This window comes from Mastacembelus armatus, chromosome 3 (genome assembly GCF_900324485.2).
Source record: "Mastacembelus armatus chromosome 3, fMasArm1.2, whole genome shotgun sequence".
NCBI classification, from domain to species: Eukaryota; Metazoa; Chordata; class Actinopteri; order Synbranchiformes; family Mastacembelidae; genus Mastacembelus; species Mastacembelus armatus.
The window spans coordinates 16,412,644-16,435,547 of NC_046635.1; the positions used below are offsets into that span (position 1 = coordinate 16,412,644).

A 22,904-nucleotide genomic window follows, 5' to 3' on the forward strand; every position below is an offset into this window, starting at 1 on the left:
GAGTGCAGAGGCTGCAGAGCAAAGTTGAGTTTTATGCACTTGTGAGCCATTTTGGATCTGAGGGCCTGTAAAATGCCTAAAATGAAAATGGGGTGGCAGATGTTGGGGAGTGAAAGAAGGAGGGAGGAGGTGAGAGGAGGTCAGAGGGGCTGAGAGTCAAGAAAATCTCCTGAAGAGTCCACTCGTCGTAGAGGGAGCAAGAAACAGTAAGGTGGAGGAGAATGTGTAGCAGGTGGAAGAAAAGATAAGTTTAGTGTGTCAGAAGATATTTAAGTAAGCCAGTTGAAGGAGAGACAGATACCTGTGTACTTTGCTACCCATTTACTTAGATTTCTTTTTCAGTCAGCACTGTCAGTCAGAACTTTCATGAGAACAGCACAGAGGGTGAGAGTGTTAGAGAAAGTATAAGAATAGCACAAGCGTTGGCATTCAATAGCTGGAACCAATTCTGCAGCTGAGGGTCCTACCTTTTAAATTTGGCATTGCGCTCAGTGACTGGGGGTTCTGGGGTGCATGTACAGTAGATGTATTTAAAAGAAAAAACAGACTAGAGTCTTGTTGGAAATTGTAATTAGTTTTCTACCTCAACTGTTACAGAGAAAGTCTGAGGATATTGTAAATGGGCAGGTAAAATACTAAAAGGACTCTTACCTTTTCTCAGGTGTTTTCAAAAAGAATCAGAAATTTATATGTACACTGAAACTGTTTCTGCTGAAAGAGACTTGTAAAACTGTTAATGTAATATTTAATAAGTAGCACCAATTTTGTGATTTGTTCTCTCAGGTTTGTAGGATACATTCTTTATCACGTTTAGTCTATTTTGTTGCTTCCTGTGCTGCTTTCTAATGCTCCTCTAGAGGATAAACAGGATGCACTGGAAGGTGTTAGACAAGTATGTCCAGGGCTGCACACATCTTGTCTAAAGACAACCCAAACATCTTTTTAATTAAGTTGTAATATAAAGTTTTTTCTGTTTGATGACTGGCAGGAAGTATAAGGGGTGGACAGTGTTGACCTACAGCAAGCTGGGGCCATGGCCACAGATCAGCACGAATATTGGGGAAATTTATTTTTTAAAGTGTTGGCATGTTCAATATTATCCAATTTCAACCACAAGGGACTGAAGACAATGTCCTTTAGTATTTCCAAACTTGGAAATATGACAGGTTGCTTATCATGATATCGACCTTTCTTTCATATAGGCTGATAAGCAAACAGATCATCTTGCTGTGGAAGGTCAAAATGGATAAAGACCCTCTTTTCTTGTAGTTCCTCAAATTGCCCAGGGCCGATACAAAGAAAAGCGAGGGGAGTTGCAGCACGTGGAGCTGAAATTGGAAACGCATGTTGGGTTGGGTAGCACCTGGTCAACTGCTTGAGCCAGCTGAGCTGTCCTCTGCAGGACACCAGCACGACTGTCTGTCTCTGCTGAAGGGGGCAACCCAGCACAAATTTTAAGAAGAATGTCACTTTATTGAAGAATTAAAAAATGATTGGGAAAATGACCTCAACTCAACCCCCTAAACCCTTACAGAATCTGTTTTCAGAATGTCAGTTTGTTTCATTTCAGTAGTGTTCCTGTGCTATTTTGAAATGACTTTTCTGTCATATCAAATATACAACTGAATATGATTTTAAACACCTAGTAGATGTACATTTTATTAAACCCTTATCCTGTCCCTCACAATCACTGTGCACTTATAAGGGAGGGCAAATCAATTAATTGAATTCATTTACTGAATTGTGCAGAGTCTCTTTAGACAAGTTAACCACACAGTCACCGCAACGTATGGACAGCTGAGTACACATTGCTCTAAGATTTATTTTGGTATCATGGCTTGCACAGTGCATTAACACTTCTGAGCCTGGATGTAATATGAAGCTACAGCACCACCTACTGGCAGCCTGACACCACATGGAAACAGGAGTGAGTGAAGCTTTTTGTTTGTGCACATGCGGTTATTCACTCGCCCACCTGTTTTAGTAGCTAATTTAAAAGTGACAGCATAATCACTCTTTTAAAAATGAAATAAAATGTTATATTATTCTATTGAAATTACCCTGTAGATTTTACATCGATTTTGGTTATCCAGCCCTGAAACAGTTTCTTAAAAAACAAAAACAACAAAAAGAACCCATATTTTATGACATCTAAATATATTCAGATTTACAACAAGTGTACAGCATGTCTCTGAAAAGACTAAACATCCACATAAAAACTATTCTTATTTCACTTATTGATAACTATATATCTATATCTACATATTGTCTAATTATTTTCACATAGAGTAGCAATCTCGCTGACACAAACATTAAAATTCTAGCATACACCAGTACTCAATGCAGGAGATAAAACAATGAAGCCCCCAGTGGTTTTTTGTGATTCGTAATTAGGCCCTGTATGAACTGACAATCTTTCAGCAGCTGTTACAGCGCGGCACATTGGCAAATGTCATTAACTAAAACTTTTCAGTTTAATGGAAAAAGCTTGGTACTATTACCAGTATCTCTGCACTGTAGACTACATACACATCTGTAAGTGTGATGTTTAAGGCATCATTTGAAGTAAAATGTACTTAAAAAATGAAGATGTGAAATAAAACAATAAAAATAAAGAAAATAAAAGAAAATTATCCATAGTCATCTTGTAATGAAAATGTTAACTGGTATGCAGTCTACACACTGTAACAAATATATCCATCCATCCATTATCTATACCTGCTTATTCCTATAATTAGGGTCATGGGGATCTGCTGGAGCCTATCCCAGCTCTCTTTGTATGAAAGGCAGGGTTACACCCTGGACAGGTCACCAGTCCATCACAGGGCATAACAAATATATAAAAACCTAATTTAAATTAATAGAACCATTCGCAGTTTTAGAACAACAAATCTAATCTAAAATCAGTTAAAGGTTAAATCTTAAGGTATCTGCACAAAAACAACAAAAGGAATCCTCTGATTTACTCAAAATGCTTTAGACTGTCCCTGAGCAGTGAAGTGGACATTTACAAGTCAAATATTTGGTGCTGCTCTTCAAGTGAGCTGTAATATTTAGCTGGCTCAATGTTAAACATGTAGCTGTTTACATTAAATTATGCTGACCAAGTGAACATTCTGTAGACACCGACTAGTGAGCAGAACATGGTGGCAACAACATGTCACACGCTGACAGACAGTGAAAAACTGTTGTAAACATGCTTAAATGACACTATTTTGCCAGAATTGATAGATTAGAGATTCAGTAAAATTATGATCTGATTGCTTTTTGAAGACAAAAAAAGATAAAGGAACAAGGGATCTCAGATTGACAAAGGTGAACACAGACCACCTCTATTGTCTTATGTCTCCTTCCTCTACATGTGCAACAGAACATCTACTAGGAAAGAGCCAGTTCACAAGGCCTTAATCAACTTTACAATGCAGTTTTCCTTTAGTTTGACATATAAAGGTGATCATGTTTTAGAGTTAAGGGTATGTCAGTTAAATCCTAAACCTAAATTTCATCTTAAGAGGTGTAGCACCACAGGTTTGACTTTGACTATCAGTAATATTTTCCACAACAAATGTGCAGGCATTAATCAAAATATGAAGTGTTCAGTCCTATTTTTCAGCAGCTTTATGAAGCTGCTTCAATTGGCTTAAAAATGCTCTGCATGTTTGTAGTAACACAGATAAATACAGGAACAAATACATATTCTGCAGTGCTTTATACATCACACTGGGCTGGTTTAGGTTACTTATAAAAATCATAAAGTGATTAAAAAATAGTGTGATGTAGATTTGGGATCACATGTTGGCCTTGAGCCTCCACTGTCAAGAGTGTCTGTCCTCATACCATCTATTTTTTTCTCTTAGGCTGTCATTCTGTCTTCCTTCTTGAGGTAGGATTAGATTGAAAAAAAAAAACAAAACAAAACAAAAATAAAAAAAAACACATAAGCATCTCCAGTAATTCAATGATCCACGTGTCAAAACAGCTATTCCAGTGAGGCTACATACTTTTTTCAGTAGTTAGACAGAAAAAAGGTCACAGCTTTTATGTTTCTCAGTGACTTTCCCATCTCTTCTCTAGCCACTGTGCATTTTTAGTCCTCCCTTGAAATTTCTTTAACTTTTATCAAGCTCTCCTCCATTCCAGGTAAATTCTATTCATATTTCCCCTCCCCCTCTGTCCTCTTAACATAAGGGGATATTCCAATGCATTCTGGAGCCAAGAGTTTTATTTTCCCAGCCCCTGACCTCATCTCCAGAATATCATCCACTCATCTTCACCCCTGCTCTCTCAGCTCAGGGCCCGTTTCTGTTCTTCCTGTAGAAATGCTTGTTTCTCCATCAGTTTCCTGAACAGTCCTTTCCTGTTGCTCAGCAGCTCTGTGTGTTGACCACATTCAGCTACATGACGCTGATCCAGAACAGCCACAGCGTTTGCATTCTGGATGGTGGACAGACGATGAGCAATGATTATAACGGTCCTCCCTGTTGATTAGATTATGGGCAGGGCAGAATAAGGACAAAAGAGTAAAAAAACAAAAACAAACAAAAAAAACCCCCCAGCAAACTACACCAAAGTATATTTGGATCATCCATGAAAGACAGAGAGATCTACCTTCCATCAAACGCTCTAGTGCCTCCTGGACCAGGAACTCATTCTCAGTGTCCAGTGCGCTGAAGAGAAATGGTTGCTTAGGAATTTTTAAAGATTTGTCTCTAACCAGCACAATGAAGACCAGGTTAAACAAGCAGGGCCAAAAGTCTAAATTTTGAACAGATTTACACAGTTGCGCCAAGCAGGAAAGTCCCTTTAAAAATAAAGTGTCAAAAGTAAAAGTACTGTAGGTAAAGACCTCTTACTAAGTGATTCTTTTGAAATTCTTTATAATCAAATACATTCTCTCTCACCTGGTAGCCTCATCTAAAAGCAGGATTTTAGGATTCTGTGGAGAGAAAACACTAATAGGATTATTTACACACAAACAGGTTTCACAAGAAAATGAGTACAGACCCAGGTTCCACTTGTCATTTAAAAGGTGCATTAACTAAAACATACTCTGCCTGATAAATAGCACAGGATAGAATGTTTCTGTGCTGCTCTACCCCTCTCCGTGGCACTTATTCACGGGCCTATTGTTGTTATTCAAGCTTTTCTACCCTTTATTTGAAAAAAGACCATAAATCAGCCCTGCATGCCAGCTAGTGAAAGTTGTAAGACTTTAGAACTGTGAGCAGTCTATTCCAACAGGTAGCTATGGAGGATCTCTCTGCAGCTAAAATCCTGAAACTGTGATTGCAAGAAAAAAATAGGTTCGATACATTCCTTTGTGTAGGCTGTCTTTTGTACAGCTATCCATAATTCCATTGTAGTTAGAAAGCAGGATGGGATAGCAAAAGGCAAAGACAGTGTTTTTGTGAGTTTGAGTCTCATTAAGCCCTGCAGTAGTTTAAAAGAAATTCTTTAAAGTTAGTTTTGTGCTTCATTAAATTATTAGAGAACGAGAACCAATAACGTGAACACTCAGTTGACTCACTGTGTGACCAGTTTAATGGAAATCAAATGTTATATGGGTCAGTAGTACTGGCGTACTTACCTTGAGCAGAGCTCTGGCTATGGCTATCCTCTGCTTCTGACCACCTGAGAAACACACAAACACACAACCTAACGTCATTATATTTACATGCACACACTGCACGCAAGGACTACTGTGCATGTCTACTGTTTCTATGGATGCTTAGTGTGTATTTTACAGCATAACCAGGTACAAAAAGACATACTGCATTCAAGTTTAAATTTTGTAATAAATAATACAATAAAAATAATTACATTTATATATTGTATAACAATGACTGTAAAGTAAAACCTTTGTGAAATACACCAAACACGAATTGCAGATGAACTAGTAAACAAAAAACTACTGTAGAACCGAACAGTTAATAAGATATTGTGTTTTGTGTTGTGTTTATAATCCTGTGTTCCTCACCTGACAGCAACACTCCTTTCTCCCCCACAATGGTGTCAAAGCCCTCAGGAAAAGCCTGGATAAAATCGTAGGCGTTGGCCACTGTGGCAGCCCTGTAGATGTCCTCTGTGGTCACAGTGTCTGGGTCCACTGCACCATATGCTATATTATCTCTTATAGAGCATGAAAACAACACAGGCTCCTGGGAGAGAGGACAGGGTGAGTGAAAAAAAAGACAGATATAATTAATTTTTTTTTAAGTACCTGCAATAAATAGAAAGGCACATCATGTATTTTCTGCCTTATCTGTGGTATCATAAACAAGATAAGCATGAATATCTTACCTGGCTGACAGTTCCAATGTGACTCCTGAGCCAGTAGGGATTTAGGTCCCTGATGTCATGACCATCTATAGTGATGACACCTGGCAAGGGAACATAAAAAACAATTACGATCTCATACTTTCTAGTTTCTGGTCGTCAGATTTTTTAGTCTAATGACTGAACAGTTTTTAACGTATCTGCTTAAAAGAGACAAAAAGGACAAGCTTACCATTATCAGGGTCATACAGCCTGAGCAACAGTGAGACCAGGGTGGACTTTCCAGATCCGCTGGATCCTACCACAGCCATGACAGTGCCAGCCGGGACTAGCAGACTGAGGTTCTGGAAAATATTAACTTCCTTACGGGTCGGGTAGGCAAAAGAGACATCACAGAACTCTAGCTGGCCCTTAATCTGGTCTGGTTGAAGCACTAGGCCTTCTGTAGAGAGGCAGAGCAAGCAGGACAGAACAATAGAGGATTTTTTTCTTTACTGTGGATTAATTTTAATATTTACTAATATTAACAATTGTTAACACAAATTTGAAAGAAGACGGCTTACTAATGACTTCAATTTGGCAATGCCATATAAAATCTTCTCAATTTTAGAGAAAGCAGTGAATCCAAGATTCTGATGGCAAATATGCATCCAGTAGGGGTGGCTGTGACTCAGGAGGTAGAGCAGGTTGACCATGAGCTAGAGGGTTGGTGGTTTGATCGTCCACAAGTCGAAGTGTCCTTGGGCAAAACAATAAACCCCAAAGTCCCCCCAGTGGCTGTTCTGGGCAGTATGAATGTGTGAGCGAGAATGGACAAATGTAGTGTAAAAGCGCTTTGAGTACACTTGAGTGTAGAAAAGCGCTATATAAATATAAGACCATTTACCAGTTACACAGAGGCAAAGTTAAGACAATACATGTGGACTCCCCACTGTCCACTTTTCAATTTTATAAATATTTTTACAATTCTATTTCAAATATTGTTTTCTCGAAAGATAAACAGGTCTAAGATGTTAACAATGAGCTTAAAAGACAAATCTCTTCTCCTCTAGTTTGTGCTCTCTCCCTCTCACTCTGTTCTCTCTCTGTATCTTCTGCAGGTGTCCCTGGTCCTGGAGCTGTATATCGCTGATGTGCAGTTACTGGTCCCACCAACCTTCAGTGTCTATTTGTTGTTTATTGTTGCTATTCTTTTCTCTCTCCTCTATCCACTCACCCTAACCGGTTGAGGCAGATGGCCACCCAAACTGAGCCTGGTTCTGCTGGAGGTTTTTTCTTCCGTTAAAGGGAGTTTTTCCTCTCCACTGTCGCCAAGTGCTTTGCTCATAAGGGATTTGTTGGGTTTTTTGTTTTTGTAAAGTGCCTTGAGATTATATGTATTGTGATTTGGCACGATGCAAATAAAATTGAATCAAACTGAATTGAATTAAAATCTGGTTGGTCTCTGATGTGACTGTGCATGTGTGTGTACTGACCATTTAGGGGAAGCTCAGGCTTTCTATCCAGCAATTCCCACAGCCTGGCTCCTGCTCCAAAACCCTTCATAAGCTCAGAATAGAATGAACTCAGACCTATGCATAAAACAGAAAAACACCATGCTATTAGCAATCCCACAGATACGGCATGGTACGAGATTTATGTAACAGAAATGTGCACATGCAGGCATGTTACCTGCAACACTGATGCCCACCCAGAAGGTGTACATGAGGAATGATGAGAGCTCTCCCACTGTCATGTGCTGGCTGGCCATCAGAAGACCTCCCTTGTAGAGCACTGACAGGATCATGATGTTACCACTAAGCCCAGTCTGAAACACCCACACACACTCTAAGTTATTTGATTAGTACAACATCTGGCACTTCTAGTCCTTGACATAACACTGATGACAGCAATTACAGCCTGGACAGCTGCTGAATACTGTTGATCCTTGCAACCAGTCTCTCTTAAAAGCGTGCACTTACAGCTCCAAAGAAACCAGCTCTTAGAACAGCTTCCTTCTTGGCCAGGCTGAGGACCTTGTCTGACTTCTGTGTGTATGTGTTGACCTCTGACAGCTCTTTACCAAAGGACCTTACTGTCCGCATGTTGCTGATACGTTCCTCTGCCAACTAAACACACACAGTTTTATTAGTACCTTATCTACTGGAAATTATAAGATCAACATAGCAAATTTACTTGTTCCACAAATTTGACCACCACCAAGTTACCATGGGCAGATACACACAAAACTACAGTATAGAGAGAAACACTAATATAAACTGCTATTTACCACAATATTTACCTCATAAAATGTTTTTTATTTCCTGCACCAAAATATGATTATAAAAATATTTAGATATAAAAATAGATATGATACACAAAGTTGAAATCATTTAACTCCTACACATATTTCAAATAACTCACAAACTAATTCTGAACTATTTGATCTATGCATTTCTATACCTGTGTGGCTTCTGCAAGTGCATCTTGTGTGTGTTTGGAGTTGGAGCGAAGGTATCTGCCATAGATTACAGCAAGACCGGCCACAGGAGGAACAATCAGCAAAACAAAGCTCGCCAAACTGGGAGAAACATAGAACTAGAAGAGGAAAAAAGGAAATAACAAAAAACAGTGACTCATCAAAATGAAAAATCAGAAAAGAAAGGGAGGACAGATACAGGATACAGGTCACACCAAATGGCTGTATTAAGTAATTACAGTAATTATTTCCATTCATTTCTTCTAATGTATAATACATCAAGAATTAATGTTACTTCCTCCCACGGAAAACAAATTTTCATGAGCATTTGCACTTTTATATTTTGAAGAATGTGATATGTGTCACAGAGACCAAAAAGTGGATGTTGCTGTTAAAATTCAGAAGGTCTTACAGGCCCACAACAAGAATAGATCAGTCAGAAAAAGACAAAAACTACATCAAACACATTCTGAAACAGAAGACCTGGAATTGGTCAACAGTTATGCTACTTTTTTTGACTCTTACTACAAAGATTAATACCTAAAAGAGAGGCTATAGCAACTGGGCTCAGTTGTTCAAAAAGTGTACCTTGGATCCGAATGACTCCAATTTTTAATCCCATATTTTGCCTTTCAGGATTAGGTAATCTGTATCACTGTTGTGCCAGTTTTTTAAAGCAACATTGGATAGGATCAGCCTTCCAAATAACCAGAGCTCAAAATTGAACAACAATTCTCATTGGATGCAACTATGTATGTAAAGAACAATACATAGTTACTTGTATCATTAGCTCAGGCCAGTAAATGTGAGTGCTGACCTTGACTCCTGTACAGATGTGCCAGGGGGATACATGTTATGATTCATTCATTGCTTTTAAAAGTCAGGTCAGTGCCACAAAAACATAATATTGGGTTTGATCAAAGTAACAGACAGATTTTGGAGGAGCTCACTATTTCTGTGGGCAAAAGGGCATTGAATGTGTCCTTAATTTGCAATACTTTCTGAAAATATTTGATCTCACATTATAAATGATGTCCATTGATTCTTCATTCAACTTGTCTTGGCAAACCACAGAAGAACAAGCTGTGGGACATACTCACCATCATACTGACACCAGCAACTGCCTGGGCAACAGCTCTCAGCCCATCTGACAGATTGTCCGTGACTGAACGGCCAACCACCGCTGTGTCGTTGGAGAGGCGGTTAACAAGCTCACCAGTCCTGTTCCTGTCAAAAAAGGCCACATCTTGTCTAAGGATGGAGATGAAAACTGAGACACGGAGATTACGAACAATCTGTTGACCTGAAGAAGGAAGACATTAGAGAAAAAAAAGATAGTGTTGATACATCAATCATCAAAAAATTCATAATCCAGTGTTTATTTTTGTCTAATTCCCTCCTTGTCTCACCTGAGGTCTGCATGAGGTAGACTCTGGCAGCATTGGCTGCTCCACCACACAGAAACACTCCGGTCAGCATGACACACAATGATGACAGGGAGGCTGTCATCGTCTCTATGTCTGTTCCAGTGGTGTAAATTGTGTCAATCACTTTACCCAAAAGGAATGGAGCTGACATGGTTACTGCACTGGAGACAGTTAGGAAGCCTACAGCAGCTGGAATCCATAAAGAAACAGGCACATAAAACACATGAAACAAAGCAAAAGATAAACTGAAAAAATGATTGGGGAAAGTAAAACCCAGAGTGACATTTTACAGAAGAATGTCTTTAATTTCAATGAAGGAAGGTGTCATACAGCAAGCCCTGATGAACTGAGACTGTATTTCAAACCTGAAAATTACTTTAACAGAGTTCTCCAAATAAACACCAAAAAGAACTGAGCGCAACTGAGCAGTCTTAGCCAGGTATTGAATAGAAATTGACTAAATGTAGGAATATTGCAGTCTGGGAAAACCTGGCTCCAAACCTGTCTCCATTCGAAGCAAATTATACTGGAATTCACAAACACTGAGGGAACAAAAGGAAAGTAATCTTTAAAGCACTACAGTATCCACATATGTCGGGATGTATACAATAAAATGGCCTTTTGCGAATGATGAAATGGCTTCACACAAAATCCACAAAATTACAAACTAACCAAATGGGAGACCCATTCCTATTATTACCAGTATGTAAAATCCAATATCACAGATTGTTTACTGTCTTGGGAAACACCTAAAGGCTGGTTCAACAAGTGTGGATGGGCAGGTCTGTTGTTAATGACAACACTATGATGATGCAAGGGACCTCAATGTCCCGTAGAAAACAGACAGAGTTTACCTGCCAGTCTCCATCTCTCCGGGTAAGCAAGTTGCAGAATCCTTTTAACATCCTCTGGAGGGACCGAGGTCGTTGTTTGGCCTCTCGCCTTGTCTGTCTGGGTCTTCAGGGATCCGGCAGACTCAGGTGAAGAGCTGGCAAAAGCAACAGGTGTGTGCGTGACTGTCCAGCTGGAGGTGTGTGACCCAAACATAGAGAGCCCTCTCAGTAGGCTGCAGTGCGTGACCGAGCTGAAGGGCCTCGGTGAGGAGGGAAGGAAGGCAGGGTGGACTGACAATTTGACGCCGGTCGATTGTTCTTTTCTCCGGGGCACAGCTGACAGGAGCAGCCGCCGCCGCTCCAACCATAACATCCTGAGCTGTGCTGGCTTGAGCTTGGACAAATGCACTGCGGGAGTGCACTTTGACATGCGAATTAAAAACCTCATCGTTCCCAGTTGTCACTTAACGTAGACCAGATACTAGCTAACGGTAAACCTGACAAAAAGTAAAAGACAGAATCACTGTTTCTTTAAGTCAGAGAAACATTCCGCCTCCAGCCGTTGAGTCAACATGCCGTCTCCGTCAGATGTGGAGCTTCTTGTCCCTTAATTGTGGGATTTTGACCGTTACTGGTAGTTTTATCTGCGCCTGACAGTCGCTCTCACCCAGTTTATCTTATCACTGAGCAGCTACCAACACCCCGCCTGTCACTGTCATATGTCGCCAAATGTCTGGACTGCAGGTAGGCTATCACCAAACCCACCGTGAGAAATACACCCGATTTTCATGTAAAGCGATTAAAAAGAATAAAACAGTAAAGATGACCCCTACTTTGGTTCTCATGTAGCTACTCAACACTACTCTCTTTCCTTCTGCTCGACACCGGGGACTTCAACGCAATGGCTGCTGGTCATACAAGGAAACATCTCCAGGCATAACCAAGCAAACACAAATGCTTTGTGGATAACGTTTAAATATTCAAAAATAAAATATATAATCAATCTTGTACACAAAGAACTAAAGGTTAATGTTTTTTTATTTTAGTTCAAACCACACGCAGCTATGGTCACATTAGGTACTACACACATTTTTTTCGATAGTGACGTTTTCTTATTTATAATTGTTTTTGAATTAGTTACATTAACATTAATCATATGAAAGGCTACTTTAAATGGCATTTATATTTGCGTTGTAATGAGTGAAGGCGACATTTTTGACTACTCGTGGAGTCAACCGGTGGCAGATCCTTAAGATCAACTCTTGATTGCTTCGGACTATTCCACAGGGTGAAAGTTGAAAGTTCGTTGAAATCTGAAAACAGGAGACACGTGCAGGTTGAAAACTTGTAAGTTTAATGTGAGCTTTACAAAATTGCATGTAACTATCATTGAATGACTACAACTGAATATCAGTGACATTTTTCCATTAAGACGAGTAGCAGCCCGAGTATTAACGTTAACTAGCTTATTTTGACGTTAGCAGCAACGTGTTTTCCAGCTAGTCGTCGTTAGCTTAAGTTAACGTTAAAGCATACCAGTTTTAACTTCGTGTATACACATAGGAGCATGAGCAACGCTTAAAAGTCAGAAGTTCATTACATATACGTGATGTTAACTGTTACTGCTGTGAACCTGGTATGGGAAGTAACATTAACAGTTCAGCAGTAATGTTAACATTAGTAGAGGATGATCTGAGTTAATTTACATATATGTCCATATCTTAATAACGCAGTTTTCCTTGATTCGTAAGAATCATTTTTTATTCAAAGACACTTCCTTGTGATAAACCACTGTTAAAGTAAGGTAATATTTATCACCACTCCCTTTAAAGAATATTTAGATTTCCTGTGTGATCTTATCACGTTTTCTCAGCTGCAGCGATGGCTGCCATCTACTCTGGCATCCATCTGAAGCTGAAAAGTCCTCAGACTCCGTGGGAGGATAAGTTGAAACTGGCACGTTTTGCCTGGATCTCTTCTCACTGCCTGCTGCCCAACAAAGAACAGGTAGCAGCTGATGTTGTGTTACACTCTGCTTGTATCATAAAATGATGACAATATGTTTTATGTGCTGTACCATGGGTGTATGCTTCTGTTGTAACAAGACTTGTGTAGTTGTTCAGTGTAGCAGATGGCTACACTACCTCTTCTTTTGTGGTGAATAAGATTAATTTTAAAACCTAATCCAAGAATGTATAGTCTGTGAATATAATGGCTATTTGAATTGTGCTAATTCATAAAGTGTCATCTTTTTTACTTGTTAATAAGTCCTGTGGTTGCTTTCCTTCTGCCCTTCATTTTAGTGTATGAAATATTCAGTATCTGTTCTGGCACAGTTCAGGAAACTGTTTCTCTAAAAAGGAACATATTAATCTTTTTGTATATCTTTCCTGACTCCTTGCCACTACAGGTGCTGTTAGACTGGTGCACCCATGCTCTGACAGGATGGTACAGTCAGAAGGTGGAGTTTTCTCACAGTGTGTTGGAAGGCCTGTGGTGCTACATTGATGATATGCTTCACAGCCAGAAGCTGCACTCACTTTCCAAGCAGGGCAAGAGCATCAGCCTGAGGCTCAGCATGGCCCAGGTACATCAAAAATACCAAAATCAGGCTAGAATAAAAGTCATGTAAAAAATGTGTTTTTTCTGTGATTGTCCACTTCAACTATGCACATCCATAGTTTAAAAAGAGGGTGTATTGCTTGATACATAACCTTTATGCACTTCACTGATGGCATGTTTTTCTGCCTCTAGCTGCTACTTGACTGTATCCAGGAGTGTGCACATGGCTCTATGTCACTGGTGTGTGGACCCACCATACTCAGTGTGTGTGAGGGGATTCTTTCTTCTCCTGTGCTCTCAACTGTCTTCACCACCAAGTATGAGCTCATGGCTGATCTGCTAGCCAAGCTCTGCTCTCTGACCTGTTGTCATCTACAGCAGCTGTCGCTTACGGAAGTCCTAATGACAGACTCTGTCACATGTCTAGATGAGGTCACATCTAAGTGTCTTCAAACTGAACCTGCTGCCAGTTTGGATCCTTTGCACACCCCACCAGGTCATCCAGAGATGGATATTAATAAGTCCCCTTTTAGACCAAAGGAAAACCCTCATTCATCTAATTTGTTTGAAGTTTTGCTTCAGGTGTTGTCATGCTATTTGTCTGTTCAGCGACAGCAAGCCAACCCAAACAGAGTCTTTACTGTAGTAACCAACCAACTCATCCAGCCATTAGTACTGCTTAGGCAAATGCTAACATCTGGAGAATTTGTAATATCTCACACACATCTGCGTCTCAATCAGCATATGTGCGGAGACATCCGCATCAAGATAGACTCCATCCTTCAGTCAGCTCTCTTCCCACCGGAGCACCTGATCTCTTACAAAGAGGAACTCCTCCCATCTAAAGAGGATTCTGGGAAATGTGGCCCTGGACAGGCAAAGGGTCCCTTGAAGCCAGTCAGTGCCATACTTTCCAGATTGAGCACTGAGGATTATTGTGAACTTCCCCTACGCTACTCTGTGAAGTCCAACACATTGTCTTTGCTGTTTAATTTTTTTTTGGAAAGTTATCGAAAAAGAAGAGGAGATAGTGAGGAAGATCTTAGGATGCTGTGTTTCTGTTTTCTCATCAGATTGGTCCCAGCTTTGGATCTAGGTGTTGATGGACACTCACTCTCCTCTGTTAAAGCAGACCAACCAGTTTCAGTGTCCCCTGGGCAAAGGTTTCCCGCAGCTTCTCTTTGTTCCCCAGAGAACTGGAGTCTAGCCCTGCTGGCATTGGAGTCCCTGCTTAGCCAGGCTCTGTTAGCTGATATTTATAATGTAGCAACAGACAGGCTAGTCCACCAAGAAGTCCAACTACACTTTTACAGAACCCTGGGGCAAATGCTGTTTAACCAGGCCCAGCCGAGGTAACAAACCACTGCTCTTGATGTGCTTCTCATTGTCTGTTAAAATCTTTACATCTACATGATTTTTTTTTTATTAACAGCCGTTAACAGTTGTTAATGTTAAAACTTTTGTTTTTCAGCATCCCAGCCTGGTACCAGTGTTTGACTGTATTGTTGAGTCTCAACCATCTGATTCTTGAACCAGACCTGGGCCTACTTTTATCTTCAGCCTGGGTTAATTCTAAATGCATGGAAGCAGAAGTGCAGCAGTCCAGACAGGTCTTGACTTTATCAGTCTATCTGAACTTTTACTGTGTATAGCTTAAGCTAAGTTTTTTTTCTTTTTTAAATATATATAATTGTCTTTAAAAGAGGTAATGTTAACCCAGAGATGTTTTATTCTAACAGCTCATGGTATGCAGCCTGCTCCAGACTTATACTAAAGTCCGTCAGCTCCCTCGCCTCTTCTCTGAGCTAGTGTCTGTGACCTGTCAGTCATCTCTGGATGAACTCCAACCTCCTCTGCTGTCTGAAGGGGTCACTGCCTCTCTAAGGTCTTGTCTTCTGGAAGCACCCCCATCGCAGGGCCTAGAAATCTGCTCATTAGTGTTGCAGAGCGTCAGGAGATACATAATGTCCAACCTAGTAGAGGATGAAAGAGAGCCAGAGGTGATGGAGATTGATGGAGGAGGGGATGATGAAAAACAGAAAGAAGAAGCTAAGGTTGACCAGAAAAGAGAAGATGCATCTCTGAAGCTTTTCTCCATCAGCCATCTCCTTCATGCTGTTTTATTCAGTCTGAAGACCCTGGACAATGCGTCTCCTCTTCCCTTGATCAGGCAGAGTCGAGGCTTAATGGAGGAGATGCAACAGTTAGTCAAGGAGTTATTGCAGCTGTTGTCAGCAGAAAAGAGTATAAAAACCTCCAAAACGGGCAAAAAGAATTTGGACCACAGGGAGTCAGAGAAGGTCTCAGAGACTACAATGGGAGCACTGTGGGTACAGAAGATTCAGGAGGCTGCTCTTCTTCTCATGTACACCTGGGTTGAAGTAGACACATGTTTTGATATCAACTGTAGTAAATACAAATCTCATGATTCAGCCCACATAAGAGCTGCAAGTGAGGCTGAAGATGAAGACATATCTAATGCTGCAGTCCTAACCCACATAGAGAAAATTTTATTTGGTGACATTTCAACAGCACACCTTTGTCCCACACCCTACTGCAGTCCCATGAGCCGTTTGCTGCTAAAACTCCTCACTTTGCAACAGATGAAGAAAGTTTTGTTATGCACCACCTTACTCAGTGAATCCAGTGATGCAGTGCAATTAAAAAGGGCAGCACAGTTTATTTTAGCTAAATGTGAGCTTGAGGTGCCTCTAGATGATGAGCAGATGTGGGATGGGCAGATAGGCAACGTGGGTGCCAACTCCTACTTTGTAGCACACTGGCATCTTGTTTTAACCAATTTACCTTTGATTGCTCCCTACCTGAACAGAGAAGATGTGGATTGCATAGCAAATGTTCTTGTCAGTTCACTCCTCAGCAGACAGACAAATGGAGGAAAGGACAAGCGACCCAGCTGTCTGTCTGTCTCCCTCATATCTTTACAGCTTCTTCAAAGCCCAATTCTTACTGAGTTGCCTTCACTTTTCTCTGGCACAGTTTGTTCCCTCACAAATCGGATTAAGAGGTGTCTTGTTGCAGCACATCCACCCAGTGTTGGTCCTATGCTTCTGAAGCTTCAGGAGAAACGACCTGGTCCCAGTCAGTCCTTGCTCACACAGGAGGATGACAAGACTCTAGTGGAGCATATACTGGCATCCTCTAAGACTGGAGAAGTGTTTGTGGTGCTCACTAATACACAGAACAAGGAACTAGTGAACCTACTCCAAGTCTTAACAAACCTAAACCCAGATGCAATGAGTTCTGATGATCTTGCCTCCATTTTCCTCCTCCTCCTCTTTACACTGACTTCCACCTCCAGTCAGTCAGAGCAGGTGGTCGTGGCTTGTCCTGATTCAGGGAGTGATGCTGTATTGGTGCTTAAACTACTCAAGATTTTGACATGTCTGCTGGAAGGTAAAAACTTCCAAAGTGTTTTGAAGCTTATTCATGGTGGCACTCTACTACAGGCTGCCATGTCCTCTCTCCTCTGGCATAGCAGCAATGGGAGATTTGGAGCCAAGTGCTGTCCTGATTGGTTGGATGTAATCAAAGCCATGCAGGGCTTCATCACGTCTTTGGTTCAGTTAATTATAATCAGAAAAAGTAGTGTTCGACTCAACCTGGACCAGTTTTGTTCCTTTCTTACCAGTAAGGAAATAAGAAACAAATCCAGGAGTAAATCAGATCCAGGTGCATCCATTTTGTCTGTTCATCTTGTACTGGCTTCACTGACTGCTTTTGCCCAGGCGATAACCTCTAATCTGGGTAGGAGTAAAGCCATGGATCAAACCTTGACACAAATGCTCACAAGAGTGACTGCTTCCCTGGGACCAGCTGTTGAGTCTGTTCTAAAGCCACAGACTCTCAGTGAGGTGGTCATCCAACCAGCTAGCATGCTTGGTCAAGCCTTTTTGGTAGAAGTTGTTCGTGTCATGCTGCGGTGTGAACTGTCCTCACTGTCAATAGAGGGTGAGAAGAAGCACACTCTGAACCACATGACCCTCTATCAGGGTTTCTACCGGCAGATCCTCAGAGAAATTAACTTTACTGGCAGGCCCATGGACTTCCTGTTGTCATCTCTCCATTTCCTGTCTGCTTTCTACAAAGCAGTAGAGAGGACAAGAGCAGAGATGGAGAGTGAGTCAGGAGAGAAGAGAGGAAAGGAGTTGGATGAGCTGTACATGCAGATACTTCAAAATGTGCACAGACTTCTAACAGGTACATATTAAAGACAAACATATCCACTGAGCAAGCATTGAATGTTATCCTCTTGTTAATTGCATCTGCAATTACGTATTAGATTGATCTTAAATTTGACATCGGGTCAGGTTTATATGTATAAATAATGACAAAACAAAATTATAAACATTACATTAAAGGCCAGAAATTTGTACTGCATTATACTTTGATGTTGTTCTAAACGTATACTTTGCCTTCAGCTCCTTGGCTGTCTCCAAATGATATTAGTAAGCTGGAGTCTGCTGTGCAGGAGCTGCTGTGCCAGCTCCTGGAAAAAAGTACTACAGGTCGGTTCAGCCTGTTGCTTCTAATGATCAGACAAGGCCTGGACAGAGCAAAGCTGAGGGTTGGAAACTACAGGGTGAGGGTCAGATCATTTTTTATAACATATAGAATTATGCTGAAGATCCAAGAAGCTCTGTCGTGTAGAGGTGTCTGATTATTACAATGTTTTATATTCTTCTTTGTTTTTCATAGCAAGTAATTTACTTTAATATAAAATATCTGGCAAACCAACTGTTATCTCTCTTTGCCTCTTGTTTTGTTCTCCAGGAGGAGCTGTCTGCAGTAACCATCATCAAGCTACTATCCTGTTGTCAGTTGCCTGAGCCCTGCTCTAAAGTCCTATGGCTCATTGCACCACAGATTATATCTGCTATGGTGGTAAGGAAAACACTCACTCAAATTCAAACACAGGTGCTGGTGTGTGATTTTGATTTGTCCAGAACACCCTAACAAAGAAATAAAATATGTAGTTCAAAATGACTGAATAGTAGGGGTGGATGTATTCGTCCTGAACCGTCACGGTACAGGCATCACAGTCCGGTTCATGTACTCCGACGACAAATACAGTCAGTCACAGGCGCTCAGAAGGGGGCATGCGTGATAATACAACGCTAACTGGAACGCCAACAGGAAAAAGCAAAAGAAGAGCTCTGCTACACACCAATCCAAAATAAGAATGGCAGGTTCAGACAGCGCACAAGAGCTCGAAGACCCGCCTGCTTGTTTTAAATCCGTATTGTGGGAAAGTTTCGGGTTTCCTGTGAAGTACGGCAGTAAAGGAGAGCGAGTTGTAGATAGGACGATGACGGTGTGATGGCGTTGTAATGGAGCTGTACGGTACGTGAGTAGAAATGCGACCAATATGCTAACAGATATCAGACAACATCATTCTTATTTATTTTGAAGCATTTTCATTAAAAGAGATTTCGGTTTTAAAGTTTATTGAATCTTAAATTTAATCCACATATGTTTTTCTGTTATTTTAGGAGAGGGTTGGGCTTAATGTTTAAAAGTTTAATGTATAATCAACTAATTAAAAAAAGTTTTATTTTTCATTATTCTATTTGTTTTGTACTTTGATACATTGACTTCCGTGCACAGTTCCAAAAGGACAAATAAGTTGCAATGTTGTGGGATGGTACCATGCTGGGAGTATTTTACATTATGTTCAGAAATAATTGCGGAGCAGACAGAGGCCACAGTAATCTGACAGAGGCCACAGCAATCTGTTTAACCATACTATGTATACACACACACAATGGATTTTAATATCCTAACCCTATTATTACTTACACACGCACTGCCCATATGCCATCTGTCTGGTCTGTTGATTTTGTATTTCTTCCCCCTTTTCCTTTTAGGGCTGACTCTTTTGAAAGACTTCAGTCATCAAAATGTAATTGTTGTAAAATATAAAAGTACTAGAAATTATCTATAGATAATTTTTTTTTCAGAAAGAGGTAGCGCTTGATACATATTTGGGCAAAATCCAAGAAACGGTTTATTATAATTAGGCTTTTCACAGAAAACGTTTTTGACTTGTCACAGGTGGAAATAGTAAAATGAAGGATGGCTGACTTCCATTTAGTGGCATCAATTTCAGGCCCCTGATATTGTTCATGCTGGATCACTGTCTTACTGATCACACAGGACTAGACCAGAGTCATCCATTGTCAGTAACACCTGTGACTTTCCCATTATGACAGTTCAAAAAGTCTGCTGTGCAAAAGTCCTTTGGTTATGACAGTTTTCTCACATTCCTATTTCATTTTGTATAAAATCCTTTTAAAAACTTTAATAACACTTGAAGAAAATCCCTAACATGCCTTGTGTGTCTGCATTTGCAGCTGTATTCTTTCATTGGTGTGTCTAAATGTATAGTGGTGTGAAAAAGTGTTGACCCCCTTCCTGATTTCATATTTTTTTGCATGTTTGTCACACTTTGTTTCAGATTATCAAACAAATTTAAATATTAGTCAAAGATAACACAAGCAAACACATCATGCAGTTTTTAAATGAAGGTTTTTTATTAAGGGAAAACAAAATCCAAAACTACATGGTCCTGTGTGAAAAAGTGTTTGCCTCCCCCCTGTTAAAACATAACTGGTTTATCACACCTGAGTTCAATTCCTCTAGCCACACCCAGGCCTGATTACTACCACACCTGTTCGCAATCAAGAAATCACTTAAATAGGACCTGCCTGACAAAGTGAAGTAGACCAAAAGATCCTCAAAAGTTAGACATCATGCTGAGATCCAGAGAAATTCAAAAACAAATGAGAAAGAAAGTAATTGAGATCTATCAGTCTGGAAAATATATAAAGCCATTTCTAAAGCTTTGGGACTGCAGCGAACTACAGTGAGAGCCATTATCTACAAATGGCGAAAACATGGAACAGTGGAGAACCTTCCCAGGAGTAGCCGGCCGACCAAAATGGTTTGCGTAGCAGCTGCTGAGCAAATAGAACATAATGGTTCGTCTCAGTTTTGCCAGAAAACATCTTGATGATTCTCAGCACTGCAAAAATGAGTGGGCCAAAATTCCTCCACAGCGCTGTAACAGACTCATTGCAAGTTATCACAAATGCTTGATTGCAGTTGTTGCTGCTAAGGGTGGCCCAACCAGTTATTAGGGTTAGGGGGCAAACACTCTTTCACACAGGGCCATGTAGTTTTGGATTTTGTTTTCCCTTGATAATAAAAACCTTCATTTAAAAACTGCATGATGTGTTTACTTGTTATCTTTGACTAATATTTAAATTAGTTTGATGATTGAAATGATGATTATGACTGAAACAAAGTGTGACAAACATGCAATAAAATCAGGAACTCTGTATTTGTCTCCCTAACTTTGTGTGTGTTGTCTTTCTCTGTGTTACAGTTCTTGGTACGATCATCCAGTCAGGACACCTCTCTGACCCTTCCCTTTACTGTCCCTACAGTGATGGCAATCACCTCACTGTTGCGCCAGGGAGAGGGGCTCATCACCAATCCTCATCATGTTATCTTGGTCCTTGGAGCGCTGCAGGAGGTGCCCCTTGACCACTTGTCTCAAATTGTTTACGAGTCAGCGTTCCTGTGTGTTCATGAGACACTGTTTGCCATCATCCAGTGTTATCCTCAGGTAGGTGGAGTCAGAGCTGTGGATGTTGGAGCAGTAAGATAAATATTGTCCAATTGATTGGTCTAGTAGAGAGATTTAAGATAATGTTTAATCCCAAAATTTGGGAGTGGTCTGTGAAGTCTGTTTTCCTATAGATATGTTTTCCCTTACCTTATCCTGACCCTAACCTTTGCATACTCCTGAGTTGTGATGTTTACCTATTTAATAAATTTGATTAGAAAATAATCAAATCAAAAAAAAAGAAAGGAAGGAAAATAAAAACCACAAATATAAATAGTATACAGTGGTGTGAAAAAGTGTTGGCCCCCTTCCTGATTTCTTATTTTTTTGCATGTTTGTCACACTTTGTTTCAGATCATCAAACTAATTTAAATATTAGTCAAAGATAACACAAGTAAACACATGCAGTTTTTATTATTAAGGGAAAACAAAATCCAAAACTACATGGCCCTGTGTGAAAAAGTTTTTGCCCCCTAACCATAATAACTGGTTGGGCCACCCTTAGCAGCAACAACTGCAATTAAGCGTTTGCGATAACTTGCAATGAGTCTGTTACAGTGCTGAAAATAAGAAATCAGGAAGGGGGCCAACACTTTATCACTCCACTGTATATGCAAACATTATGTGTGTGAAATAAATTCTAACCCCAAGGAGTAAAAAAAGTGAGGGAGTGTATTACAGTGTGTAAGATTTACAGAGGACAAAGAATTAAGGTGTATTGTACATTGTGAGATACACATTATATATGCAAACATGTTCTTGTATGTCAAACGTGCTCAGAAACATTAAGTTCTTTCTTGTATAAATGATATTAATTTTTATCTTATCTAGATCTGGTCTGGTACAATTAATTGAAGTAGCTGTGTTTAAATGCCTTTATCTGTAATAAAGAACCCAAGATAAGGATCATATAAGATTACAAATAAGCAGTGATATTCACTCAGCTAGAACAGTCTTTTAAGAAAGTTGTACACATAAATGAATAATACATAAATCTAGTTTTTAATATATCAGGAAAGCAAAAATGTAATTGACAATATGGTTTTAATAGTGGAAATCATAATAACTAATTTTATCATAACTTTTGATACTGGACTGGATGATATAAATGATGGAAGTAACATTCCTTTTATATCCAGTTTTTTTTTTTTTTGTTGTTGAGTTTTTGTTTCCACACTCTCCCACTTATGAAGCCAAACCTATGCTCTCAGGTAATGGTTATTGTTTGTAGGTCAAATCTGATGGTTTGTATCCATGTACGTTAAACTCTGCTGCTGATCCCACAGGATACCCCAGAGGAATGCTTTAAACCAAAGGATATCACAGCTGACCAGGGTTGTGGTGCAGCTGCATAAAAACCTTACAATGTCTTAATTTTCAGCTTTTATTAAAAGCATTTGCATTACACCCAGACATTTAGAGAAGAACATCAACTTACACTGGCATGCAGTGTAAGTTGGCATGGAGTCGGTTTAAATTGATTGAAACCAACCACAGATGGTGACATTACCCATCTCTCTATCTTCATCCCTCTCTCTGTCCACGGAAGACCTTGAGCAGAGATGGAGTTATATACAGAAATGCAAACATAGCCCATTTTCACCTCAGTCCTTTACTGAACTGTGAGTTTATGGCTCAAGCAATGATGTACTGTGAAGACAACTATAGTCTGCAGTGTTATGACAGTCAAACATTATGTA

General features: G+C 40.0%; 2 protein-coding genes and 1 long non-coding RNA gene across 6 annotated transcripts in view; 2 read left to right on the forward strand and 1 right to left on the reverse strand.

Annotated features, from left to right (window-relative positions):
• On the forward strand, positions 1-7,439 carry LOC113122565 (uncharacterized). The gene is made up of 3 exons (XR_003294869.2): positions 1-206; positions 5,985-6,175; positions 7,377-7,439. It is a non-coding gene; the product is annotated as an uncharacterized LOC113122565 (long non-coding RNA).
• On the reverse strand, positions 1,803-11,896 carry abcb10 (ATP-binding cassette, sub-family B (MDR/TAP), member 10). 2 transcript variants are annotated; one of them, XM_026293993.2, is made up of 14 exons: positions 11,016-11,896; positions 10,144-10,350; positions 9,835-10,037; positions 8,719-8,853; positions 8,238-8,384; positions 7,948-8,083; positions 7,752-7,847; positions 6,509-6,718; positions 6,301-6,380; positions 5,978-6,158; positions 5,588-5,631; positions 4,902-4,936; positions 4,609-4,667; positions 1,803-4,478 (listed from the first exon to the last, which is right to left on the reverse strand). In XM_026293993.2, the coding sequence occupies exons 1-14, from the start codon at positions 11,440-11,442 to the stop codon at positions 4,285-4,287; spliced, it is 2,154 nt and encodes a 717-aa protein (XP_026149778.1). In that variant the 5' UTR covers positions 11,443-11,896; the 3' UTR covers positions 1,803-4,284. The 2 variants fall into 2 exon arrangements, with proteins under 2 accessions (XP_026149778.1, XP_026149777.1); XM_026293992.2 differs by having other exon boundaries at positions 1,803-4,667.
• Positions 11,695-22,904, forward strand: part of urb2 (URB2 ribosome biogenesis homolog) — a 19,570-nt gene continuing 8,360 nt past the window's right edge. The window contains exons 1-9 of one of the 3 annotated variants that reach the window (XM_026293989.1): positions 11,695-11,738; positions 12,868-13,001; positions 13,405-13,581; positions 13,749-14,908; positions 15,028-15,166; positions 15,296-17,774; positions 17,996-18,156; positions 18,348-18,458; positions 20,962-21,204. In XM_026293989.1, coding sequence (XP_026149774.1) covers positions 11,714-11,738; positions 12,868-13,001; positions 13,405-13,581; positions 13,749-14,908; positions 15,028-15,166; positions 15,296-17,774; positions 17,996-18,156; positions 18,348-18,458; positions 20,962-21,204 — 4,629 coding nt within the window. In that variant the 5' untranslated portion in view covers positions 11,695-11,713. Of the gene's footprint in view, positions 11,739-12,281; positions 12,342-12,867; positions 13,002-13,404; positions 13,582-13,748; positions 14,909-15,027; positions 15,167-15,295; positions 17,775-17,995; positions 18,157-18,347; positions 18,459-20,961; positions 21,205-22,904 lie in introns of those variants that run through there. The other 2 variants (XM_026293991.1, XM_026293990.1) reach the window with 2 other exon arrangements.